At 41.6% G+C, this 23,383-nt stretch overlaps 2 protein-coding genes across 6 annotated transcripts in view; one reads left to right on the forward strand and one right to left on the reverse strand.

Moving 5' to 3' along the window:
• Positions 1 to 6,335, forward strand: part of LOC119916458 (zinc finger protein 287-like) — a 32,778-nt gene extending 26,443 nt beyond the window's left edge. For all 5 annotated transcript variants that reach the window (XM_038736484.1, XM_038736486.1, XM_038736482.1 and 2 more), the window contains 4 exons: positions 3,145 to 3,338; positions 3,429 to 3,593; positions 3,756 to 3,871; positions 4,766 to 6,335. In XM_038736484.1, coding sequence (XP_038592412.1) covers positions 3,145 to 3,338; positions 3,429 to 3,593; positions 3,756 to 3,871; positions 4,766 to 6,321 — 2,031 coding nt within the window. In that variant the 3' untranslated portion in view covers positions 6,322 to 6,335. The remainder of the gene's footprint in view (positions 1 to 3,144; positions 3,339 to 3,428; positions 3,594 to 3,755; positions 3,872 to 4,765) is intronic.
• An 8,457-nt stretch (positions 6,336 to 14,792) lies between these two features.
• On the reverse strand, positions 14,793 to 17,004 carry LOC119916087 (parvalbumin-like EF-hand-containing protein). Its single transcript, XM_038735963.1, has 4 exons — positions 16,556 to 17,004; positions 16,264 to 16,399; positions 15,372 to 15,487; positions 14,793 to 15,035 (listed from the first exon to the last, which is right to left on the reverse strand). Exons 1-4 carry the CDS (start codon positions 16,659 to 16,661, stop codon positions 14,992 to 14,994), a joined length of 402 nt encoding a protein of 133 aa, XP_038591891.1. The 5' UTR covers positions 16,662 to 17,004; the 3' UTR covers positions 14,793 to 14,991.
• Between the last annotated feature and the right edge of the window lie 6,379 nt (positions 17,005 to 23,383).

Consider the following 23,383-nt stretch of genomic DNA (forward strand, 5'->3'; position numbering starts at 1 on the left):
TCTCTTGACTGTCAGATTTCTTGTCACTTTGACTCCCACCTTTCTTACTACTACATCTTTACTGGGAGTGGCTTTTACAATCATTCTCATTGGCCAATGGTTTCTTTTTGCCTGACTGTCCTTCATCAGAACTATGTCTCCTTCTTTGAGATTGGATTTCTGTGATTGCCACTTCTGCCGACTCTGTAGTGTGCTCAGATATTCTCGCCGCCACCTAGGTCTGTGCCAAGGCTTGAACTCTGTTCCGTAGGTTCTTGAGCAAATCTCCGTTTGAGAACTCACTGGCTAGAGAAAGAAATGCATCCGTTTTCTGCATCAGCAGCATGGAAGGGGTTAGAATGACGGGACCCTCTGGGTCAGTGGATACAGGGATTAACAGTCTGGCATTTACAATGGCACTGACCTCTGCCATAAAGATGACTAGGACTTCATTTGTGAGTTTTGAAGGTCCAACTTCGAGGAGCATGGATTCCAGAATGCGATGTACCACTCCAATCATGCACACCCAAGCGCCACCCATATGAGAGGAGTGTGGAGGGTTGAAAACTCTGCATTTTTGTCTCCTATGCTTGAATCACCAGGACCTTGTGAATCCATTTTCAGCTCCTGGAATGCTCCAACAAAATTGGTCCCACAGTCTTACAGGAGCTGCTTAGCATAGCCTCTGATGGAGTAAAACCTCCTGTGTGCATTTATGAGGCTTGAGGACGTCATGGTTTCGATTACCTCGATGTGAATGGCACGTGTGGACATACATGTAAACAAAACTGACCATCTTTTGTTCCTGGCTTGGCCACCACTGGTATGACGCGCAATGACTTTCCGCCATCAAGACTCACATAAGAAAATGGGGGGGGGGGAGACTGCCTGCAGACGTTCAACAGGTAGATCAGACATTTGTTGTTGCTCCATTCTTTCTCGCAGCTTTTTGCATGTGACACACCTGTGAATGCAGCTGCTGATGAGACATTTCCCTCCCACTATCTACAGACCACTGGCATGGATTGCACCTTCAGTGAAGTGTCTGCATGGATGTTTCAGATGTTCATGATGGTGTCGGACGGGCAGAGGAAGGGCTTCATGCCTTTCAGGTTGTGCTTGGCTGATGCGTCCACCTATTCTCAGCATGCTTTCACTGTCAATGACTGGCTGAAGTTTATGAAGCGGGCTGGTCTTGGGAAGGTGACAGTTTGATTTAATGCATTTCAGCTCTTCTGAAAAGCTTTTGTGTTGCACAATCTATGAGGACACGTATCCCACTCTGTATCTTCGGTCAAAAACTCTCAGGAGCAGTCTGCCTCCAACAGTGACAGGAGCCAAGAAACCCAGTGTTTTGAACAGACTGTTAACTGTTGAAGGATGCCTTTGCATGTGAATGGCTTTTGACTCCCAGGGACATGAAAAGTGAAGGTGTTGGACATAATGTTCCAGCTGAGCCCAAGGCTCCGTTGCATGGGAAAATTGTCCTCTGCAGGAAATGCATCCATCACTCCTGTTTTGAGGATATCTTGTGCAGCATTATGTTTGACTCAGCCAACATTTGCTGTGTCCGATGCAGAACATCAATGGCCTCAGCTTCGGTTGCGAATGATCGAATACCATCGTCCACGTAAAAGTCCCACCACTTCTTTGATGATGGTGGTCTGAAGGAAGGTTAGATCCTCAAGAGTGGGCGAGCAGGTTGTCATTCTCTGTTGTATAGAAGACTGTTTCTCCAAGATTATCTTTGTCTGATAAAACTGATCCACTTTGAGTGGGATTATGACGAGGAAAGTTCTTCCTACTACCTCCAATACTATAGATATCTTTCACTTGTATCTGATTCTCACATGGAGCAAGGCAAGTTGGTTTTTGTGAACACCCCCAATGCATACATCACTTATGATGACCCACCCAAGGTCTAGTATGTACGTAGTACATATGTGAGTATAGAGCCTCACCTGGTTCACTAACTACTTCACCGATAGGGTCCAGTGTGTTACATCAGAGGGGCTGCTGTTTGGACCTATGGCTGTGTCTATGGGGGTGCCGCAGGGTTCGATTCTCGGGCCGACTGTATTGTACAGTATATCAATGATGTTGCGCTTGCTGTTGGTTACTCTCAGATCCACCTCTATGCGGACGACACCATCCTGTATACATCCGACCCTTCACTGGACACTGTGTTATCAAACCTCCAGGAGAGCTTTAATTCCATTCAGTACTCCTTCCGAAACCTCCATCTATTACTAAACTCTGGTAAAACTAACTGCATGCTTTTCAACGATCGCTTCCCACACCGGCTCGTCTGACTAGCATCACAACGCTAGATGGGTCAGAATTAGAATATGTGGACACTTACTTAGGTGTTTGGATAGACCGTTCCCTCTCTTTCCAGCCCCACATAAACCACCTTCAATCTAAAATTAAGTCCAGAATTGATTTTGCTATTTCGCAAAAGGGCCTCCTTCACTCGTGCTGCCAAACTTGCCTTGGTAAGAATGACTGTTCTACCCATGCCCAATTTCAGTGATGTCATCTACAGATCTGCCTCAAACTCTCTCCTGAAAAAACTGGATGTTGTCTACCACAGTGCCATCTGTTTTGTTACCGGCGCCCCATTTAATACCCACTACTGCGACCTCTACGCATTAGTTGGCTGGCCGTCATTACACACTCGACACCTAACTCACTGGTACTAACTTATTTACAAGTGCTTGCTAGGCAGAGCCCCCCTATACCTACGGTCACTGGTGTCTATATCATTACCCATCTGCAGCCTGTGCTCAAGTCAGGTACATCTCTCTGGTCACCCCAAAAGCCCATACCACCTTCGGTCGCCACTCCTTCCAGTGCTCCGCTGCCAACGACTAGAATGAGTTACAAAAAACCCTCAAGCTAAAGACCCTCACTTCCTTTAAAGCGCGTCTGTCTGAACTCTTGTCCGATATGTCTTACTTCCCGCCTTGACTATTTACCATTGGCTCCATTCCTCTTCAGAGCAGCTTGTGTAATCACCAGTAGGTGGTGCGAAGAATGTACAAAATAATCCTATACACCGGTTCCAATACAGAAGCACACCATTTTATATATATATCGTTTATCTTAGTAAGTTAATTCCGCCATATGAAGGAGCTTTATTTAGTGGTGTTCTGTTTTTCACAGGCACTATGGATTGGCATCATTCACCATGTCTGTGACATTCACACCTGGACTACGGGAAGGTGTCAACATGGGCACCTGGAAGCAACATGTGGAAAGGTGTGGATCCAGAAAGATTCTGGGTGCCACAAATCTTTAGTGGACATCGTTCTCAATAAGCGCTGGCTGAAGGATGTGCATAAATACCTGTGCTTCAGGTAAAGTGTGGCTACATGTTTCACACAGATGTAAATAATGACTATTTGTGCTTATTTTTTCAATTCTGTATATAATTTGTGTTCAATCAGATCAACTGCAGACCTAGAGGCTTTCCACAAACATATACTGATGTATGCCAGAAAGCACTTCACTTTCACTTCCCCAGTTTATGAGGCAAGAGTTCTGCTTGCTGCTCTGGACTATAACTTCCACCGGAACCGAACAACAGTGAAAACAGCAGAAGACAAAGAGATGTACGTTTTACACTTGAAATATTCCCATTTACAATCAATGTATTATGCGCAAGTGAAAATTTTTATATATATATACATACATACATACATACATACACTAAAGGTTATCAGTTGTTATAATGACTAACTGATATTGAATGGTTGGACTTTATGTAATTACAGTTTCAGAAGGCTGTACAAGAAAAACAGCAGAAGACACGGGTTATACTCCCTGAAATCAATCCAGACTGTAAAGAGGAGAATCCCAAGTGGAGTGGGGATGCCTAGAAGGAAGACAGGTAATGCCGTTTTTCCATTACCAATACCAGCTCAACTCGCAACGTCTCGATTCGACTCAACTTGGTCGTCCTCCGTTTTCCATTGCAGATAGTACCCAGAGATAGTACCCCTTAATGTAGCTGGTCGTCCCCACACACAACTGCTGTGACGTCATGTTCAGTGTGAAACACCCAAGCGACCCATAATACAACTGTCTCTTGATTTAAGTTAAAACGTTTCAACATTCCTCAGAATGTAAAGACAGATTAGCGGTATGAAAACTTTCCAGCTGTGTTTTCCTCTGCCGTTGTTGCTGCAGCAGTCTGTGTGACGGCGGGAGCAGAGGGCTCTGTGAGTGGGCGGCTGGCCGGCCTCGCGACCTCCTCCCGCGGGTTGGTGCAGGCTTGCCCCGCCGCCACTTTCGGAGCTCCTCAAATCCAAAAACTTTAAAGCGCATTTTTTGTTCCGCCATTACTTTTTGCAAAACTGTCAGTATTTGAAATTGACACAGTTGATTTCTCACCTCAAAACGTCTCAGAATTGGATTTAGTGTTGAAATAATGTATCAAAACTAAAATACAAAACTTTCTGCTGCTGGCCTCTGTCAGGCGCGCGCAATGATGATACAGTGAGTACTGACGATTCTCTCTGACTAATCAGTAGTCTGCCGTGTTTTCACATCACATTTTGCCTCAGCTCAGTATTGCCTCAGCTCGCTTGGAACCTCGACGAGGTGATACGAAAAAAAGTACCTGTTAGTAGGTACAGGTACTTTTCCTCAATGGAAAACAAAAAAAATCCTGATACGTTTATGGAAATCCATCTTCTACATTATAGATTAGTTCTGATACAGTATCTCTTTTCTATTAGTTTTCTAGAAAATGTCTGCAAACATTTTTTGTTGTGTGTTTCAGTGTTGCCTGCAGATGTCCAGCAGCTGTTGGTGATTAAAGAAGAGACTCCCACTGAGTGGAGCCCCAGTCTGGACCAGGAGGACCCAGAGCTCCTACACATAAAAGAAGAACAGGAGGAACTCTGGATCAGTCAGGAGGGAGAGCAGCTTAATGGACTGGAGGAGGCTGATATCACCAGGTTCCCATTCACTGCTGTTACTGTGAAGAGTGAAGATGAGGAAGAGAAACCTCAGTCCCCACAGCTTCATCGAAGACAAACTGAGGACAACAGAGAGACAGAGCCTTCAGCCAGCAGCTCAGCTACACAGATAAAAACAGAAACTGATGGAGGATCAGAACCTGCTGGGAACCTTGATCCAGATAGTCATTTACAACCAGATACTGATGAAAAAGCTTCAGACACTGAAGTCAGTGAAAATGACTGGCAAGAACCTTTGTCAGATTCTGAAGCTGAAACTGAAGACAGTGACAATGGTTGGAAGGAGACCAGAGCACCTGAGTCAGGTGTAAATGCTCTGAAATATAAGGAAGCTCCTGTAAGTGATGCAGGATGTAATGCTGGGAAAGAATCTTTTAGCTGCCCTGAATGTGGTAAACAATATCACCACAAGAGGTCTCTTCAGAGACACATGGTCTGTCATTCAGGAAAAAGATCCTCCAACCGTATGGATAATAAGAAAAATGTAGATTCACAGATGAGAGTCCACACAGGAGAGAAACCATTTGGCTGTGATGTTTGTGGGAAGAGATTTAGAGTCCAGGGAAATTTTAAGGCACACTTGAGAGTCCACACAGGAGAGAAACCATTTGGCTGTGATGTTTGTGGGATGAGATTTAACCAGCAGCCACATCTTAATAAACACATGAGAGTCCACACAGGAGAGAAACCATTTGGCTGTGATGTTTGTGGGAAGAGATTTAGAGTCCAGGGAAATTTTAAGGCACACATGAGAGTCCACACAGGAGAGAAACCATTTGGCTGTGACGTTTGTGGGATGAGATTTGCAGAACAGGGAAATCTTAAGAAACACATGAGAGTCCACACAGGAGAGAAACCATTTGGCTGTGACGTTTGTGGGATGAGATTTACAGAACAGGGAAATCTTAAGAAACACATGAGAGTCCACACAGGAGAGAAACCATTTGGCTGTGGTATTTGTGGTAAAACATTTAACCAGCAGCCACATCTTAATAAACACAAGAGAGTACACACAGGAGAGAAACCATTTGGCTGTGATGTTTGTGGGAAGGAATTTATAGAACAGGGACATCTTAAGACACACATGAGAGTCCACACAGGAGAGAAACCATTTGGCTGTGATATTTGTGGGAAGAAATTTAACCAGCAGATACATCTTAAGACACACACGAGAGTCCACACAGGTGAGAAACCATTTAGCTGTGATGTTTGTGGCACACGATTTACTGAACAGGGAAGTCTGAAGAGACACAAGAGAGTCCACACAGGAGAGAAACCATTTGGTTGTGGCGTTTGTGGTAAAACATTTAAAAGGCAGGCAAATCTTAAGACTCATATGAGAGTCCACACAGAATAAAAGTTTGCATTGTCTTTCAGTGTTTTGCTGTATTTTGTTTTTAGTCTTTCTCTACTGTATATTTTAAAATACATATAAAAAAGTATTCTGGTGGGGTGTGTTTAGCTCAGTTGTTAGAGCGCATGCCCCATGTTTAACATCAGTGACAGCATACTGTAGGGCTGTGATGGAGGGAACAAAAAAGAAACCAAAGACACTGCACGCCAGGTTATCGCTTTTCTATAGTCCCAGCATGAAGTCAGTGAATACTATTTTTTTGCCTGAGTAGTGGGTGGAGTTTGCAACCCACCTGCCAATTTTGGTGAGTTTTCGTTTGGCAGTTTTTGCTACATGAACACTTAGCAGAAAGGAAGAAAGAATAATGAAATATAGCCGCAAGCGGAAATGATCAGGATTTGACAGATGCCTTCATGATTAAATTGATGAATTTGGACTTGAAGCCAGGTTTTTAAAGAAAATTGCAGAAATGCAGACTTGAGTTTTATAGCATCAACTTGAAGTCAGAGAGGGTAAGTATACACTATATTGCAAAAAGTTTAGAGTCGCCTGCCTTAAAATGAACATGAAGGTTAATGACCATTCTTAATCCCTAGGGTTTGATTTGGAGTTGGCCCACCCTTTGCAGCTATAACAGCTTCAACTCTTCTGGGAAGGCTGTCCACAAGGTTTAGGAATGTGTTCAGGGGAATATTTGACAATTCTTCTAGAAGCGCATTTGTGAGGTCAGGCACAGATGTAGGACGACAACGCCAGGCTCAGTCTCCACTCTAATTCATCTCAAAGGTGTTCTGTCGGGTTGAGGTCAGGACTCTGAACTAAGGGGGCAAGCCCAACCACTGAAAAACACCAAACTTTACACTTGGCACAATGCAGTCAGGCGAGTACCGTTCTCCTAGCAACCGCCAAATCCAGACTCGTCCATCGCATTGTCAGACAGAGTGCGATGGACGAGAGTGCGATGGACGAGTGCGATTTGTCACTCCAGAGAACATGTCTCCACTGCTCCAGTGTCCAGCGGCGGCTCTGCATCCGACACTTTGCATTGCACTTGCTGATGTAAGGCTTGGACGCAGCTGCTCGGCCATGGAAACCTGTTCCATGAAGCTCGCTACGCACTGTTCTTGAGCTGTTTGGAAGTCTGTAGCTGTTGACTCTGCAGAAAGTTTGTGGAGGTTTTATGTATATCTAAAAGTTTTAGATATTTGTATTGGGCGCCAGCCAGGGTAACCTGACAAGTCGTTGCGTTACAGATTCCTACCCACAAAGGATACATGTAATATGACAGTATACCTTCAAAAGTAAGAAACTCTCACACAGAAATAAATTTAAATAAGTCAATCAAGAAAATATGTTATTAGCAACACTTCAACAAAAACAGGGTGTGGTTTCAACAAATAATAACCAGTCAATAAACAATCAGAAATAACAAAAATGCTCAGTGGGGATAGTTGTGCTTAATAAGTTCAGCTCTTTGCACAATCAAGGAGGGAGAAACAAAACAGCAGGAGTTCACTCCAGGACCGAAAGTTCATCAAAGTAATGCAGTTCAACCAAAGATTGTTCCCCTAAACCCCTGTAACGTTAAATTCTTGCAAAAAAATTGTACCTGTGGTGCGGGGAACACACGTGAACACAGCGTCAGTCAGTCAGTCAACTCCCCTGTCAGTCAGGGCAGCTCCAGACCAGAAATGTTACATTTTCCTCCGTGGGGATCTCCGTATCTTTGCCCGGCTTACACCAACACCTAATCCGACTTTACATCTGTTTTAACTAGGGATTACTCGCGGAGCCATACTTCTGACCAGACACACGGATCGCCGGCCGGTAAGACGCTGTTTTGCTTTAGCCAACGTCACTTACATGCGACCTGGCTGTTGCGTTCATAGTCCGGGTAGAATGTAGTTTTCCCTCAACAGACAAATGACGGGAAGTCTGACTGTCACCTCCCCTCCCCCTTGAGAAAAGCCTGCTTAGGTGGTTATTCATCTGTACTCTAGTTTTCAAATCCCAAAAAGTCAGCCTCTTCAAAGATCCTTCGAAGGCGACCACGCTGTTGTTTCTCCCACACCTCTGCTGTGGGGTAACAAGGTTTAAGCTGAGCCACATGCACAATGCGCAGATCTTCCCCTGAAACAATCTCGTAATTCAGAGGGCTAATTTTCCTTACCGCTCTCTACGGTCCTTTCCATCTTGGCACAATCTTAGCAGAGAACGACTTGTCTGCCCTTGAATAAGGGTGAGCTTTGAGCCAGACACGATCCAACTCTTTGAATGTTTCTTCTCTCTGGGTTTTATCATAGTTATGTTTTTGGTGTTTTTTCAGCCCTTTCCAGGTTTCTGGAGACAAAATGTTGTAGATCCGATATTTATATATATATGTGTTTAACTTTCTGATATGGCAGTTCGTCTGGGGTGCAGAACTTTGGGCTTAACACGCGTCGAGTGGTCCCTGAAGTGTCCGGCTCACATTTAGTTCTGCTGGTGTTACTCTGATGGACTTATGCACAGTGGTGTTTAACGCAAACTGAAATTCTGGTAGGTACTTGTTCCAAGTTTTGTGTTTTTCCTCTACGTAGGACGCGATTATGGCTTTATGGTTTCTATTGACTTGTTCTGTGAGGTTGGTCTGAGGAAGGTATGGAGTTGTCTTCCTCTGTTTTAAGATCCATTTCTTGCAGGTTTATCCAAACTCTGACGAGATGAACTGGGGTCCTTGATCGGAGAGAATGCAATCAGGGACTCCCAAACGAGTAAGAATCTCCTTGTTCAGAGTCTGCGAGAGAGTTTTGGCTGTGGCGCGTCTGAGCGGAAATAACTCCACCCACCGTGAATAATTATCCACAAAAACCAGTAGATAGGCATTACCAGCTGAGGTTCTTGGAAAAAGTCCCATAATATCCACTCCTAACATTTGCCACAGCCAATTGACCGTGGTTTGTTGTAGCTTGTCGGCCGGCCTTCGACTTTCAGGTTTGTGTATTTGACAAGTTTGACAGGACTGGACATGTTTTTCCATGTCCAATCACATCTTGGGCCAGTATGCCAACATTTGGAGTCGTTTGTATGTTTTTTTTATCTGCCTAAGTGTCCTGACAATGGATGGTTGTGGAGTTCACTACGGAGGGGGGGTGGTATATAGACTTATATTGTCTTGGTTGGGTGTTGTACAATCCTATAGACCTTGTCCTCCAGGATTGTGAATCGTGTAACAAGGTTGACACACTGCTCTCCAGATACCAAGATGTTTTGGTATAGTTTCTGGATGTCTGGGTCACCCTGCTGTGCTTTCCATATGTCTTCATCAGAGATATGCAGGTCCTTGTGTGTCTCTCTAATTGAAGGGTGCACTGTGGCACACGTAAAAGGTGGACAGTTTTGGAGATCAATAGGAGCTCTCGACAGGGCATCAGATACGGTATTGTACTTGCCTTTTCGATATTCCACGGTGAAGGTAAACTCTTGCAGTCGGAGTGCCCAACGAATGAGTCTGGTACTGTGTTTTTGTGTTTTGAAGATCCATATTAAAGAAGAGTGATCAGTTACGACAGAATTTTCTTCCTTCCAGGTAATAACGCCACTTATCCAGAGCAAAGACTACCGCCAAACATTCTTGTTCGGTGGTTGAGTAGTTTCGTTCCGCTGGGTTTAGTGTGCGACTAGCAAAAGCAACGACATGTTCACTACCTAGGCCCGTTTGTTGCGCCGAGACAGCTCCCAGTCCCATATCACTCACATCTGTATACACAATGAAGGGCAAAGTGAAGTCTGGATGTCCAAGGATTGGTGCAGAGACAAGACAGTGTTTCAATACGTCAACAGCCAATTGACACGCTGGTGTCCAGATGAATTTTGTTCCTTTTCAGTGCATTGAGCGGTTCTGCAATTCGGGAAAAATCTGTCAATACCACCGGAGCAGCATATGGCGATGTGGAGGGAACTATGATTCCATTCCATCACTTAGCATTTCATTAAGGTGTCTTCTTATTTCCTGTAATTTCCTAGGTGAGCAACGGTAGGGTTTCTGACGAACTGGTAAGTCTTCTGCAAGCAAAATGTTATGAGCTAATATCTGAGTTCGTCCCACTTTAGAGGTGCAGACATCTGTATTCAGCTGTTGCTTTTTCCCATCTTCATCCAGCTGAGCAGACTGGACAACAACATCCATGATATTGGTGATTGCTCTGGTCGAGGAAATGTCATGCAACATTTGGTGTGGGTGTACAGCAGAATAGAATGTGATATGTAGTGGTGGCTTGACCGGATCAGATGGCACCTTATCACGGTACACGCTTGAGTTCACTGAGGTCCTGAGAGCGACCCATTTTTTCCCTCCATTTTTTTCACAAATGTTTGTAGAAGCGGTCTGCATGCCTATGTGCTTTTACAACTGACGTCACGGAAGTGATTATAACATAAGAATTCACTGTTTCGGAGAGATGTCCATAAACTTTTGGCAATCTTGTTTATGTACCTGACTAATAGGCCAAATTTTCATCCCACCTGCCAAATGTTGTGTTTCCAAGTTTTAAGGGTTATGCTGCACAAACACTTTAGCAGAGAAAACTAAAAAGTGTCACGGGATCCAAGTATAATAGGAACACTTGCACTCATTGTGATCACCCCGATTGGCAGCAAATCAGACATGGTCACCTGGGGATTTGACCCGGACATTTTTGTCAGTTTTAACCTAAAATGCTTACAAAAGTCTAAATGTTGGTGATAAAATTCTTAAAAAATCCTACATCATTCAGCGGGTTTTGAGTGTGTTGTCAATTATTTTGGTTGTTTTTGTTGCAACACTTAGCCGAAAAGAAGATGTTACTGCAGACTCACCGTTTGACAGATGTAAAAACCCTTTAAAAACACTTTATCGGACATCTAGAGAACATCTGTGTCGATTTTGGTAGAGTTTGAACCAAGACTTGGAGATATAGATGATTTATTTAGCATATTCTGAAAAATATAGAGTGATTAGTGAGGCAAGCATTTGTCACATATCAGTAGATATCTTTCTAGGACGTACAGGTTTATTTTCTTAGATTTTTTTAGAAGTTTGGAATGAGAAATGCCTAGAAATGTACATTTGTTTTAATAAGTATAATCATACAAACGAATCAAATTGTGTATGAATCGATACAACGATTTACGAGGTTTAAACTTTTCGTATGTGTAGTAGCCTACCCCCTGAAGCTGAAGCATGTTGTTTGGTGGGTAGAAACGCACTTTCACGCAACGCTTGCGCACCGGAGGAAAGGGGGCACCGGAGCTGCACCCCTTTATAACCGATCTGCAGGAAGGGGCATTCCTCCTGAGCAGTGACGTCGCTGGCTGGAGGGACACACACACACGCAAGATGGGATGACCCATGTACTAATTTGCATTCCTCCGTTTGAAAAGATAGTAAACCAAATGCGTTTAAACACGTTAACCACCTCTATTTAAACATTTATTTAAGCTACACAAACAGTCCACTCACGTAACGAGGCTGCCGATGAGTTAAAAGAAATATGACTTGTTGTAAATGACATGAGCTGAAAGATTTATTTAATAATATAGTGTTATATTTTCCATAACGTGTTTTCACAAGCAGCGCATCACATCCACAGGCTGGCGCACAGCGTTTGGCTCGATAAGGCAACGAACATGTGATAATAGACTACATGAAACTATGCTCTCCTGTTTGTCGACTGACACTGAAAATGGCATCAAATTTCACCTTATTTATGAGAAAAAATAGCACCTCATGCAAGTAGCCTATTAATTAATATGATTCCTGATTAAACTGTACAACATATTTGAGGCGTTCTTTTGCAGAAACACAATCTCCATTTGTGTATATGTACTGACTAAATCCTAACATAGTCTAGTAACTGGTTGCTAATACAGTGGATTAAGTTTAGACATGTGCCCGTGCAGCGTCTTAAATATCATACGGGGACTTTGGTAATGTTACTATTAACTAGCAAGTTTATTTTCCTCCATGTCTCATACAGTGGCATTATCTTTGCTCGTAATAGATGTAACCAACACCATCGTGCCTTGCTTACCCCCAGGCTAGACACTAGCACAGTCAAAAACTGTTTGCTTCCCAAATCAGCAACACCTGTGTCTGGGTTTCCTCTACGTAAATAACCCACACCTCCATGACTCGAGATCAGCTGAACTGCAAAGCACATACAGCCCCCTAGTGGCACAAGACAAGAATTACATAAAAGAATACAGAATGAAAATGGCTCGTACAGTATATTTTCCTGAATCTGGATCTTTCTGTGTGTGCTGCACATGATCTGACATTTTGTTGTGGTTTTTTTTGCACACTTCAGGAAAAAGTCAATCAAACGGGTGTTTGTTTATTCAGAAAGGCTTTAAGCCTACAATACTCTGAGGTAATGTTTCAATTTATTTTACACAATAGTAGGCCTGTTCATTTCAAACCGTTTCATCCTTCTGCCGTGTGAGTCGCCGTTTCTCTTTTCTTTATGTGCGTAGGCCTACGCATGGTTCAGAGTTTACTTACAGGACCGCACATTCTCCTGTCAGGTTTGTTTTTTATAGATCACAACCTTTGCTTGGGAAGTGGTGTACGCATGTTTCCAGCCCTGTTCGCACCGTTTATAAATGAGACCCCAGAACAGACGCGCCATGTTTAGTTACAATCGCTTAAGCCAGTTGTGATTTACAAGCATTTGCGTAAAATTGTACGTAAAAACTCAAAAGTAAAAATTTATGGAAAAAAACATTGACGAATCAAAATTCTTTTGCTAAGTTTTTCTCAGCAAAGTCCGTAGATGATCCTGACAAAGTTTTGAGTTGATTTGCCCAACGGTGTTTGAGGAGTTCGGTTTGCTGCTTGGATCCCTAATAAAGTCTGAGACAACATATACAGTTATGTTCATTTTCAATTCTACTCACTTCAGCTGTTATAATATTCTGTGTGGGAAAGTCGGCTAATTTTCAGCTTTTTATACTTTGTGTGGTAACTGCCACATTTGGGAGATGAAAGAATGAACGATGCCTAATTTTATCATGGCTGAGGAGGAGCCACAGAATTTAGTTTAACTGCATTTTGATTTAGTATTTGTCTTGATGAAAATGTTTATTAGCGTAGTCATTTTAGGTTTAGTCAACAAAAACTACTAACATTTCTCTCAAGTTTTTGCCAGTGAAATATTTTCAAATTTTTGTCATGCAGTTTTAATTATCATGTTAACATTTTGAGGTAACAGCTGTTGCCATCTTTGTTTGTTACAGGTGTCGTGTTTACTCGTCCACACACGTGTCCTTGTCAGACACTTGTCCAGTAACAGACTGCTCTCCTCAGTAAATCCAGTTGTCCTTTCCAAACTGGCTGTTTGAACAGAACCACTCTCTCTTTGTCATTCCTGCTCACCTAGCATCACTGCAGAGGAGCAACTCATTCAGCAGCTGTATTCATTCAATAGAACATTGTGCATTTGGGTTTTAATAGAGAGGAGAAGCTAAAAGTGTCATACATTTCGTCACAATTCCCGTAACTTTCACCTCCAAGAAGAAAAAGTGTTTTACTCAGACTATATGGATTGTTGTATTTACATAAAAGGCCAACAATCTATGTGATGGATCTATTAGGGGTGTGATGATATTGTGTTGTGAGATCTCACAATATTAAAATGTGACCACGTTTCTTATCGAGGTGAAAAGCTGTCTCACAATATCAGCAAGACGGAGTGTAAGGGTGAAATTAGAATAGGAGATGACCCCACCCACACGTGTCATTTACACTGAGGAAGCTGGGGACACATTTTGACATGACTGATTTTGTCCCCATCACTTTTTGAAGGCATTTGCTAAAAATGTTCTGAAAAATATTAATGTTAACTAACAAATGAAAATGCTTTGAGAAAGGTTTATTTGACAAGACATTTCCACCTTAAATTGGAGCAGAAAATGTCTCCTTGATGCAGGAAATTAAGACCCTCAGTCCCTCCACTCATATTTCAGCATTTCATATTTCTTCAAAATAGTGTAAAAAATACTCTCATCTTGTTTGTGACTAAGTCTCGTGACACGCTTGTATCATCACGCCCCTAATCTAAGCCTTTATGTCCACGCCACTTTTAAATTCTTTGTGTGGCAGCATTTTGGGTACCCTGTGGAAACGATCTGTGACAGAGTGACAGACAAGACACGAACAATATGTAAGCAACATTTTAAAAGGCACATGCACTGTTTTGCATTTTGTGACTTTCAGTCGAATAAATTATTTTTTCCAGTCATACATTTTTTAAAAATAGTGTTAAAATATGTGCAAAAGTTGAAGACAGGCATTCCTGAATTTCTATTTGTCTTTCTGTTTTAAACCAGTGTGGTGTCTCGGTGATAACATACAGTGAGCTTGCACCTTTTTTAAGAGATTAAGATTAGTCATTAGTTTTGGACAGAAGGCAGTCAGCTTATAAAGTCACCATGTTTTAAGTAACTTCAGTTTCCCACAAATCACGTTTTGTTCTTTTTTAATTAATTTAAGAAACTGTACTGATAACAGTCCTTGCACTCCCCTATTTCATGATCCACAGGAGATCATGGAGATCATCTTTAGGGAAGGTAGATCTGGACCTCTTTGTCATCTTCTCCTATCTTTCACAGTCTCTTTGTAGGAACAATCTGGAGCACAGATAAACCACGTGACCTCTACTTCCTCGGTTTCTTCTCCATCTTCACCATGTCTGAAAATTCTGCAAGATGGGGAGAGAGACATGCAGGGCTATATGTCAGTGTCACTCTACGGTGAGGGTGTTTTTTTTTTTTTTTTAAATCTTTCCTCTGTGAAAACAAGTATATGTTCAATTTAGCATCTACAAAACAACTTTAATTTGTTGACATTATTATTTCAGGTAATTATTATTATTATTGACTTTCTATTTACTTTACTAAAAGCTAAAAGCTATGTATGATTCAGCTTTGTAAAGCCTGAAGTGAAAAGTTACTAACTGCTGACCCTCAGTGGTGACTACAGGCCAGTGCACCAGAGAGTGTGAAATGTAAAAAAGAAAAAGAAAAATAGACCTCACCTCTGTAGTTGATGCGTCCATCTCCATCGGTGTCAACTGCCTGGATCATGGCCTCCGCCTCCGCATCAGAGAGAGGAGCTGATGGGGCTGCAGTTGGTACAGTTGACAGAATGTACCTGTGAAAATAGTAATCTTTATCAGCTTTAATGATTGTTTTCTTTTTTTATCATGTCACCGTTCTGGGAGGTTTGTGTTTCTTGTTTCCTGTGTTTCTTGTTTTGAAGGTGTTTTGCCCCTGGTGTCATTGTGTTGGGTATCTGTGATTAAGTTCACCTGTGTCTCGTTAGCTTCCCCTCGGTAGGGTATTTAGTTGATGTTCTCTGGGATATTCTACCTGCTTTGCTGGATATTTTGGATTTGCATGGACGGTTTGCATGGGTTTGACCCCTCAACTCACCGTAAGGCTGTGTATTCCTTGGTGTCGTTATTGAAATTAATTAAATTAAATTAATTTTGACAGAACTTGCTCTGCCTGGAGGGCTTGCGATTGGATCCTAATCCTAAACTAAATAGTTTTTTATTGTCAACAAATTCCATGAAAAGACCAAAATCAACAATAAATTGATCATACTAACAAATACTGTGTGTATCACAGCCTTCTATCTGTTCTTCTTCTGTGTCGCAGAGTTTCATTGTTGTCCAGAAAGTATTTAAAAAGTCACTGCTGAACTAAGTGACATGTTCCTTCATCACCACGAGCACACGCACTATAGTTTATACTGACTCAGTCCCACATACACCATCCTGCTGCCCCAAATACTTGCTAGAGCGCCACATGTATATTAATAATGTTTTTAAGATTTACATCTTTAGTCCTCAGGGGATTTGTTGACAATAACACAATTATAGGATAAAACCAGCTGTATCCTTTATGTAAGTGTAGGGCTCATACTTGATCTCATTCCACTCTATATAGCCGCTGCCATCTTTGTCCAGCATCATGAAGGCCTTTGTAATGGCTTCTTCTCTTTGCTCTGAAGTCTTGAACTGCCTCATGTACTCGAGAAACCTGCTGTAGTTGAAGTTTCCTGCAGAGAATCACAAACGATGACATCAGACAGTGAAATCATCATCATGACTCACACGTGAGAAAATCCTTATTCATCATACCAGTCCCTTTTAATGCATGACTGCCATCTCAAATGTACACACACACACACACACACACACACACAGAGTGTCACCCTGCGTTGTCATCTCCCTTGGCATGCGGTCGATGTCCTGCTCTGTGAGTGAAGCACCCATGGCCACAGCCACCTCCTTCACCTGCGGCCGAAAGTCGTCCTCCATGTTCTAATGGGTTTGTCCTGAGCTGGAGATCCGAGGGGAATAACCTCTCAGTTTGATAGTTACATCAAAGACTAGAAGTAGACAGTTACTAGTTGCTTTTCATGATTTTACATTCCAAATAATAAACCTTAAAGGAATTTAAGCAACATTTGGGGGAATACAAAGGGCCGTACCCGTCCTCAGATTTTTGTCATTTGGCTGGTGAATGCAAATATTTGACTATTCATTCCTTTTTTCCCATTTAGACTATCAAGCAATAATTTATTGAACTACCGGATTTTCGAATGGGGTTTGGTGGGACGTTCATGGTGACAGAGACGTTCATGTAATAAAGGTAACAAAGCCATGTGTACCCTCCAAGCTAATGCAAGCTGACAACAGATTGGAAATGTGCAACATTTGTTTTAGCCAACACTAGATATTAAACAAATGCCAGTGACTATATCACATTAAGTTGCAAGGCATGCAGAGTACCTGCTGATCAACCTGACTGAAGCTGTGTGCTGATGACATTTCCTATTATCTACCTCTTCATTTTGACTGAATCTCCAATAAATGCTTATTGTTATTTTTTTAATTTCTTGGCAGTCTCAGAGGCTTGTTAGTCATCACTGGCACCAAAGGTTGCCCCCCCTCCAAATCAATACAACTTTAATTACCTGGTTAACTGATTAGTCATAGCTGGATTACTTACCGTGTGAGTCATGGATATTTTGGCTCCCCATCTTAATGTCTGTCAACGCTGATCTCAGAGGACACGTCATTTCAGCATGTGAGTGTCAGAGACGCTATTTTGAGGGACTGCAGGTTAGCATTGACCTGTATGTAGTGAATTAGTTGCATCAACCGCATGCAGAATGAAGCAGAGGGTGAAAACAGCCAATGAAGCCACTCAACATAAAGCAGAATATTGCTGCGTTTCGACTGCTTGTTTCATCATTTCTCTTCTTTTCTGCCCCCTGCAATTTCACACTAGCATTTGCATTTTAAGAACTCTCTGATCAAGATGAATATGTAATTTTTCTCATTGGCCAGAGGTTATAAAGGCATACCTTAGATCAAAAAGACCATTCTGCACTAAGTCAATGAGTTCAAAAGAGAAAAAGTCATTGAACCACTTGAGTCCACAGTTTGTTTACAATTTTGCCAAATTAATACTGTGAAAGCTAAACTTCATTACTCTGAAAATATTGGAAATCATTACCATTTACAGACCAGTCACCATGTCAATCCCATTTACCATTTCCCCCTTTTATCATATCCTGTCTTGTGCTACTCACCGATTCAAGATTTCCTGGTACAGTGGACTTTCCCCCTCTCTCTGTCTCTTATATATGGGAAGGATGCAACCACCAGTGGCCTTGCACCTGTGCTGCTCTCCCTGGCGGGAGCCAGTTTCCATTAAAGCCTTGGCTCCTGCTGCTGCAGACAGAACACATCTCTCCAGATGTATTGGGACATGACACCACATTAGGCCTGTTGATGGGGTTGAACTGGAGGACAGCCACCCTTTGGTAGAGTTGAAGTGCAGGCCAGCCTTGGCATGGCGCTTGAAAATTATTCATAGTGTTTTGGTGCATCCAGAGTTTATCAGCGGTATTTCTGCAGTGGAAACTAGTACAAGTTAAACAAGTCAGTCCTGAATGCATTAGTGCTGCAAGACTTCATAAATAACTGGTGGCAGCTATAGTACAGCAATATCTTAACAGCCACTTCACCAATAGATGTTATTTTGAACATCATGTGCAGCATCGTCACTTAGTTCTTCCTTTAGCCAGACATTCCTTGAATGAATGATCTTTGACTTCTTCTCTCAAGGTTAGTTGTCTGACTGAAATCCCAACCTGAGCCAGCCACACTGCACTTCTGCCAGGGCCTCACAGTCAGACAAAAAGTCAGAGATAGATTTGACTCACACCAAATAGCCCAGTCAGAGCCTTGAGGGTTTTTTGTCCATTCATATGCTGTTCATTTCTGCTGTTTATATCTCTATATCTGAAAATGTTATTTTTTTAAGTCAAGGCTTTACGAATGGCAATATTGGCGTCTTGGTGTACTTCTGTTTAGTGCTAATGTTGGCATTAACACTAAGATGGTGAACATGGTGAACATGCCATATATAGGCTCTTTTCCAACATAAAATCCTGGCAGCCACCTCTAGTTTTTGCAAAAGGAAAACAAGGACTGTATTTGTCTGGTCTCTTCTTTCCCATTTCACCTCTTGAACCTGAAGCAGCCTTTCACTCTTTTTTATTTCAAGGATCACGTCTCGACCGATATGTTGGTATTTTTTTTTTCAGGACAGAAATGTAATCTTTGGGTAATACCGTGCATATTCACAATGCAGAGCAAGAGAGAAAGTGGAGGCAGAGAACCAAAGTCTGATCCACACGCATCGTGACCCCTTTGATCAGACATCACCATCACAGTGATGAATCATTTCAGTACGACGGGCCTGGCTCCCTGCCAGCATCAAGACAGGCAGGTAATCAGGTTTGCTGCATGTTCGCCACACACTCACATACAAGTGCTACAGAGCAGAGAGCCGGCAGATAGAAATAGGGCTTTGCAGAGCGAATCTCGCACAACAGTTATATAACTCAGTTGTGTGTGCACTAAATAACATATGAGCAGCGAAGCACTTCTGGGCAAATGTGTACAGATCAGTGATCACACCAGAGCAGACAATGCCTACAGTACATTGTACATTGTTGACCCATGAAGCTGTGTTTGATATTTGGGAGAATTTCTTTTACAATTTTTGTGTGCTACTGAGTTCCTTGGAGACATAATTTATAGAACACATATCTACAGGTCTGTCGTAGCTTTAGACGCTCTGAGTTTGATTCCTGCTGTGTATTGATCCAGAGTATTTGAAAATCAGAATCCCTACCCAGCCAGAGCCTCGGGCTGCTGCAGTCTTCCTTCATGACTTTAATCAGATCTCTCTAAATCCAGAGCTGCAGTAGAATTTGAACCATATTTTAAATGCTTGATATTGAAAAGGCTCTGTACGAAAACAGATAGAAATATCTTAAGACAAGTTATCTTTCCAGAAACCTTATCGCTCTGGATAATGCACAAACAAAATTATACATAGATGTCTGGATATTTAAAAAACACAGGCTTAGAGGCTGTTTTTAGGTGTTTGTGTGAGATATTGTATTATTTATGTGTGTGGTTAATTTTTCATACAGTACATGGCCAAAATTATGTGAACATGTATATTTCTGAGCCATGGCTCTGGGGCTCTTTTGGGGCCCTTAGTTCCAGTGAAGGGACAATTTTCGACAACAGTTTGCTTCCAACTTTTTGGTAAGTTTGTGTTTGGCCCTTTCCTGTTTCAGCAAATCCCTGCAGCCTGGTCCCAAAATCACAAATACTTTGTTTGGCCCTGAAGTGCGAATATAGACATGCATACATTTTATTTCTTCCTATCCTAACGGTTGTTAGGCTGTTAGTCCCCTCATTTGACTAGATTTGGCACTTTCTGATAAGGTACTTCAAGGAAATCTTGTATGTCTATTCACTACCTGCAAGAGGAATTTTTACTGTCCACACACACACACACACACACACACAGAAACTGTTTTCTCTGATCTTACAGGCTTTGTATTCCCAGAGGAAGGTGACAGGCCTCTCAAACACGTTTACCATAGAGGATTTAAACAGAACAGCGACAAATAACTCTGAACTGAGCCTTTAAGCCTTCACTGTGTGTGTGTGTGTGCATGTATACAGTAGCACGACCACAGCTTTTAAGATCAAGTGAACTGTGTTTGTGCCAGGACAGTTTTATTGAGCAATGTTTTGTTAGGACACCCTTTCGCTGAAACCTTTAAGTATAGTGACTGTGATGGTATTGATCGGAAGGTTCAATATTCTCTTTTGGACTGCTGAATGATAGATAATACAGTGTGACTGCTTCACTTCACTGGAGCTTAGAGCAAAAGCCTAAATCTTTCCATTCCTGCTGGTCTCGCAGCCCTTTTTGAAAATAAATCTTTGGCATGAAGAAAAGAGTAATTAATCTCATTCAGATTGCCGAATTGGGTGTTGAAGGACTCTTCCAACAAGCCTCAGAGTCTAATTGAAATTGACTCCATAAAGACCCATCCAGCTGAGGCATCACATTTAACAGACAAACATTAGCGTGGTGGATTAACACACCAGAGTTTTGCAGACGGCTTCCTAATGATGTGTGAACACTCAAATCTGTATCCTGTCACAGTGTGTGTAACACTATGGCACTGTACTGTGTGTGAAAATATGTTGAATCACGCATACATTTTACATGTTTACAGTGCAGGAAAAACAGCTCCAAAAAAGCACGATGAGAAACTACAACATGACTAAAGGAGCGCACTGAGCTCCCAAAATGTTGATGTGCATGTTATATTACCTCCCCTCTAATGTGATGTTTGGGGGCCTGTGACATTACCTGTCTGTCAATTAATTGATTCATGGTTTAGTCTATAGAAATGTTGGAAAATAGTTAAAAATGCCCAAAAACTTACATTTTAGTTTATTGTTGATGTCATAGTTGGCGGCGGTGTTGTAATACAGTGCATTATATTAAAAAGTATTTCTAATATTTTGTCTACCCAGTTTACATACATAACAGGGACAAAATATTAGAAATACATTTCCGTTTAAAGCACTCCAGTACAACACCCACACCCACTATAACCTCAACAATAAACCTTTCTAACAGTGGCAACAAAAACCGAAATTGTGAAAGCTTCATGAGAAGCTTTTGTATTAGATTAGATTATACAGTGTACCCAAAAAAGTGGCCAGCAAGTCTATTAATGTGACAAGGGGTTGTGTGGGTAATAAAGGGTCACAAGCAGAAAAGGTTGCACACAAGCTATAATATCTTGCAAGCAAGAAGCTTCCAGTTGTCTGTCTATTGAACATTTCTTTATTTGTTTTTTATTAAAAACAGATATTAATCTGCTTTTATGAATTTAGTTTCCCCCAAAAAACACATTTACCCCAAAAAACACATTTACTACTTTCTACTAAAGGTACTGTAGTCCCTAACTATTCAGAGCAACCGGGAAAAAGTTCTTCATTTTGGAATTTTATTTAATTGTTAATTTCAGTGCACCAATATTCAATTCACCTTCAGTGTATTAGGGAGGAGGTACCTAACCTCAAAACCTGGGCAATGGCTGGAAGCTAGATTGGGTAGCTGGGGTGAACTTTTACTATTTTTTTTCTTTTACAATACTGCTTGACTACTGCTGTCTTTGTGTGGTTTTGGACAATTTTTCTGTGTCCTTCTGCCTCTAAATATTTTGGTCAGATGAAATCTTAAAATTCTACACATATACTGCAGGTGCCTGTACTAACTTGCAGACAGTCATTGGTTTATGCAGCTGTAAATGCACCAAAATGAAGCGAGTGCTCTTGCATACACAGCAGGGTGATCAAGGAATTTCCACTGCAATAAATGTTTTGCTACCTTTTGTTGGGGGCAAGTTAAGCATCATTCAGAAGTGTAAGAAGTGTCAACCAATAGACTGTCAGGGTATTTGATTTGATAGAAGTGGTAAAAAGGCGGGACCTCTTAAAAATTGTGCTGGCTTCATTGGTTAATAAAGGTTATGTTCAGACCAATCAGTACAGGATGAGGCAACCAATAAAGATTCACCTTTTCAATCTTCCAGGAAGTGACAGTTTTCCAGGAGTTTTCATTTCGCATTAGGCAGTGCAGGATACTTTGCTGTTTGATTTGGAAACTGTACAGAAATTCATGGACGTCAGTGGCTGTCTGGAAGGTGAGGAAAAATACTTTCAAATCTCAAAAACACAATATTTTGTAGCATGGTTCACAAAACGGTTCACAATAATATAAAAAAGTATTTGTGATTTGTAGTAAATGGGCAAAACATGCCAATTAATTAAGTAATTACTTGCGGTTACAGGTTACAATCCTTCCTTTTGTTAATTTCCATAGAAACTCAGAAGACAAAACAGTTTAATTCCTTTGTTGGATGGAGAAACAGACTGTGGGGCAGCCAGCAGCCTGTAAACAAGCAAAATTAGTTTTTCATATGTTATTCAACAAATTAACAATCTGCGGTTTCCAGAAGCAACATAACGAGGCTGCTGTTAGAAGTCATTTTAAAGGGCTGGGAAGTTATCTGTCTCCCTGCAGTCAGAGCACAAGCCACAGCTCCTCTTTATCCCTGCAGAGTTTGTTACTGTATTTCACTTTGTATTCCCCATGGACATTGTTTCTGCCTGCAGGCTTCAGAGGTAACAACATGCACACAGATGCACATACACAAACGTACTCTCCCTGTCTGTCCCCAAATTATTTGTTGGGGATTCTTTACTTAACAGTACCAACCAATGTTAGGTCTTTTCTCTGCTTCTGCAGAAGTTCTCCTCTCCTCTGCTGTCTAACCAGTGCGCACAGCTATGACAAAGTACTTCATCTTACTGTTTAAGTGTGTCAGTAGCTCAGATTCTTGCAGTACACAAGCTGATTTGCAGGTTATGCATTTAACTGTAGATCCAAATCACCATCTTTTTAGGTGAAAACAATAACAAAAGGCAAAGACTCATCCAACTGAAAAATATTTGTATGTATTTTGTGTATTTTTATTGGACACTGTTGGGATTATTTATTTATTAGTCAGAGTGAGCACTAGGGTTATTTTCACCATCAAGGGAAAAACTTGTTACTATATCTCTTAATTTATTGTCTT

This window comes from Micropterus salmoides, unplaced genomic scaffold (assembly GCF_014851395.1).
Source record: "Micropterus salmoides isolate LMB-PRFRI ecotype aquatic unplaced genomic scaffold, ASM1485139v1 Ms_hic_scaffold_21, whole genome shotgun sequence".
Taxonomy (NCBI): Eukaryota; Metazoa; Chordata; class Actinopteri; order Centrarchiformes; family Centrarchidae; genus Micropterus; species Micropterus salmoides.

Bases quoted from the DNA above. Each gene is read 5' to 3' on its own strand.
- LOC119916087 (XM_038735963.1), bottom strand. From the start codon at position 16,661: ATGGAGGACGACTTTCGGCCGCAGGTGAAGGAGGTGGCTGTGGCCATG. The intron at 16,400-16,555 runs GTGACACTCTGT...GATTCTCTGCAG, and splicing joins AAGGGAGATGACAACGCAGG to GAAACTTCAACTACAGCAGG. The intron at 15,036-15,371 runs GTGAGGTCTATT...CCCATCTTGCAG, and splicing joins TGGACGCATCAACTACAGAG to AATTTTCAGACATGGTGAAG.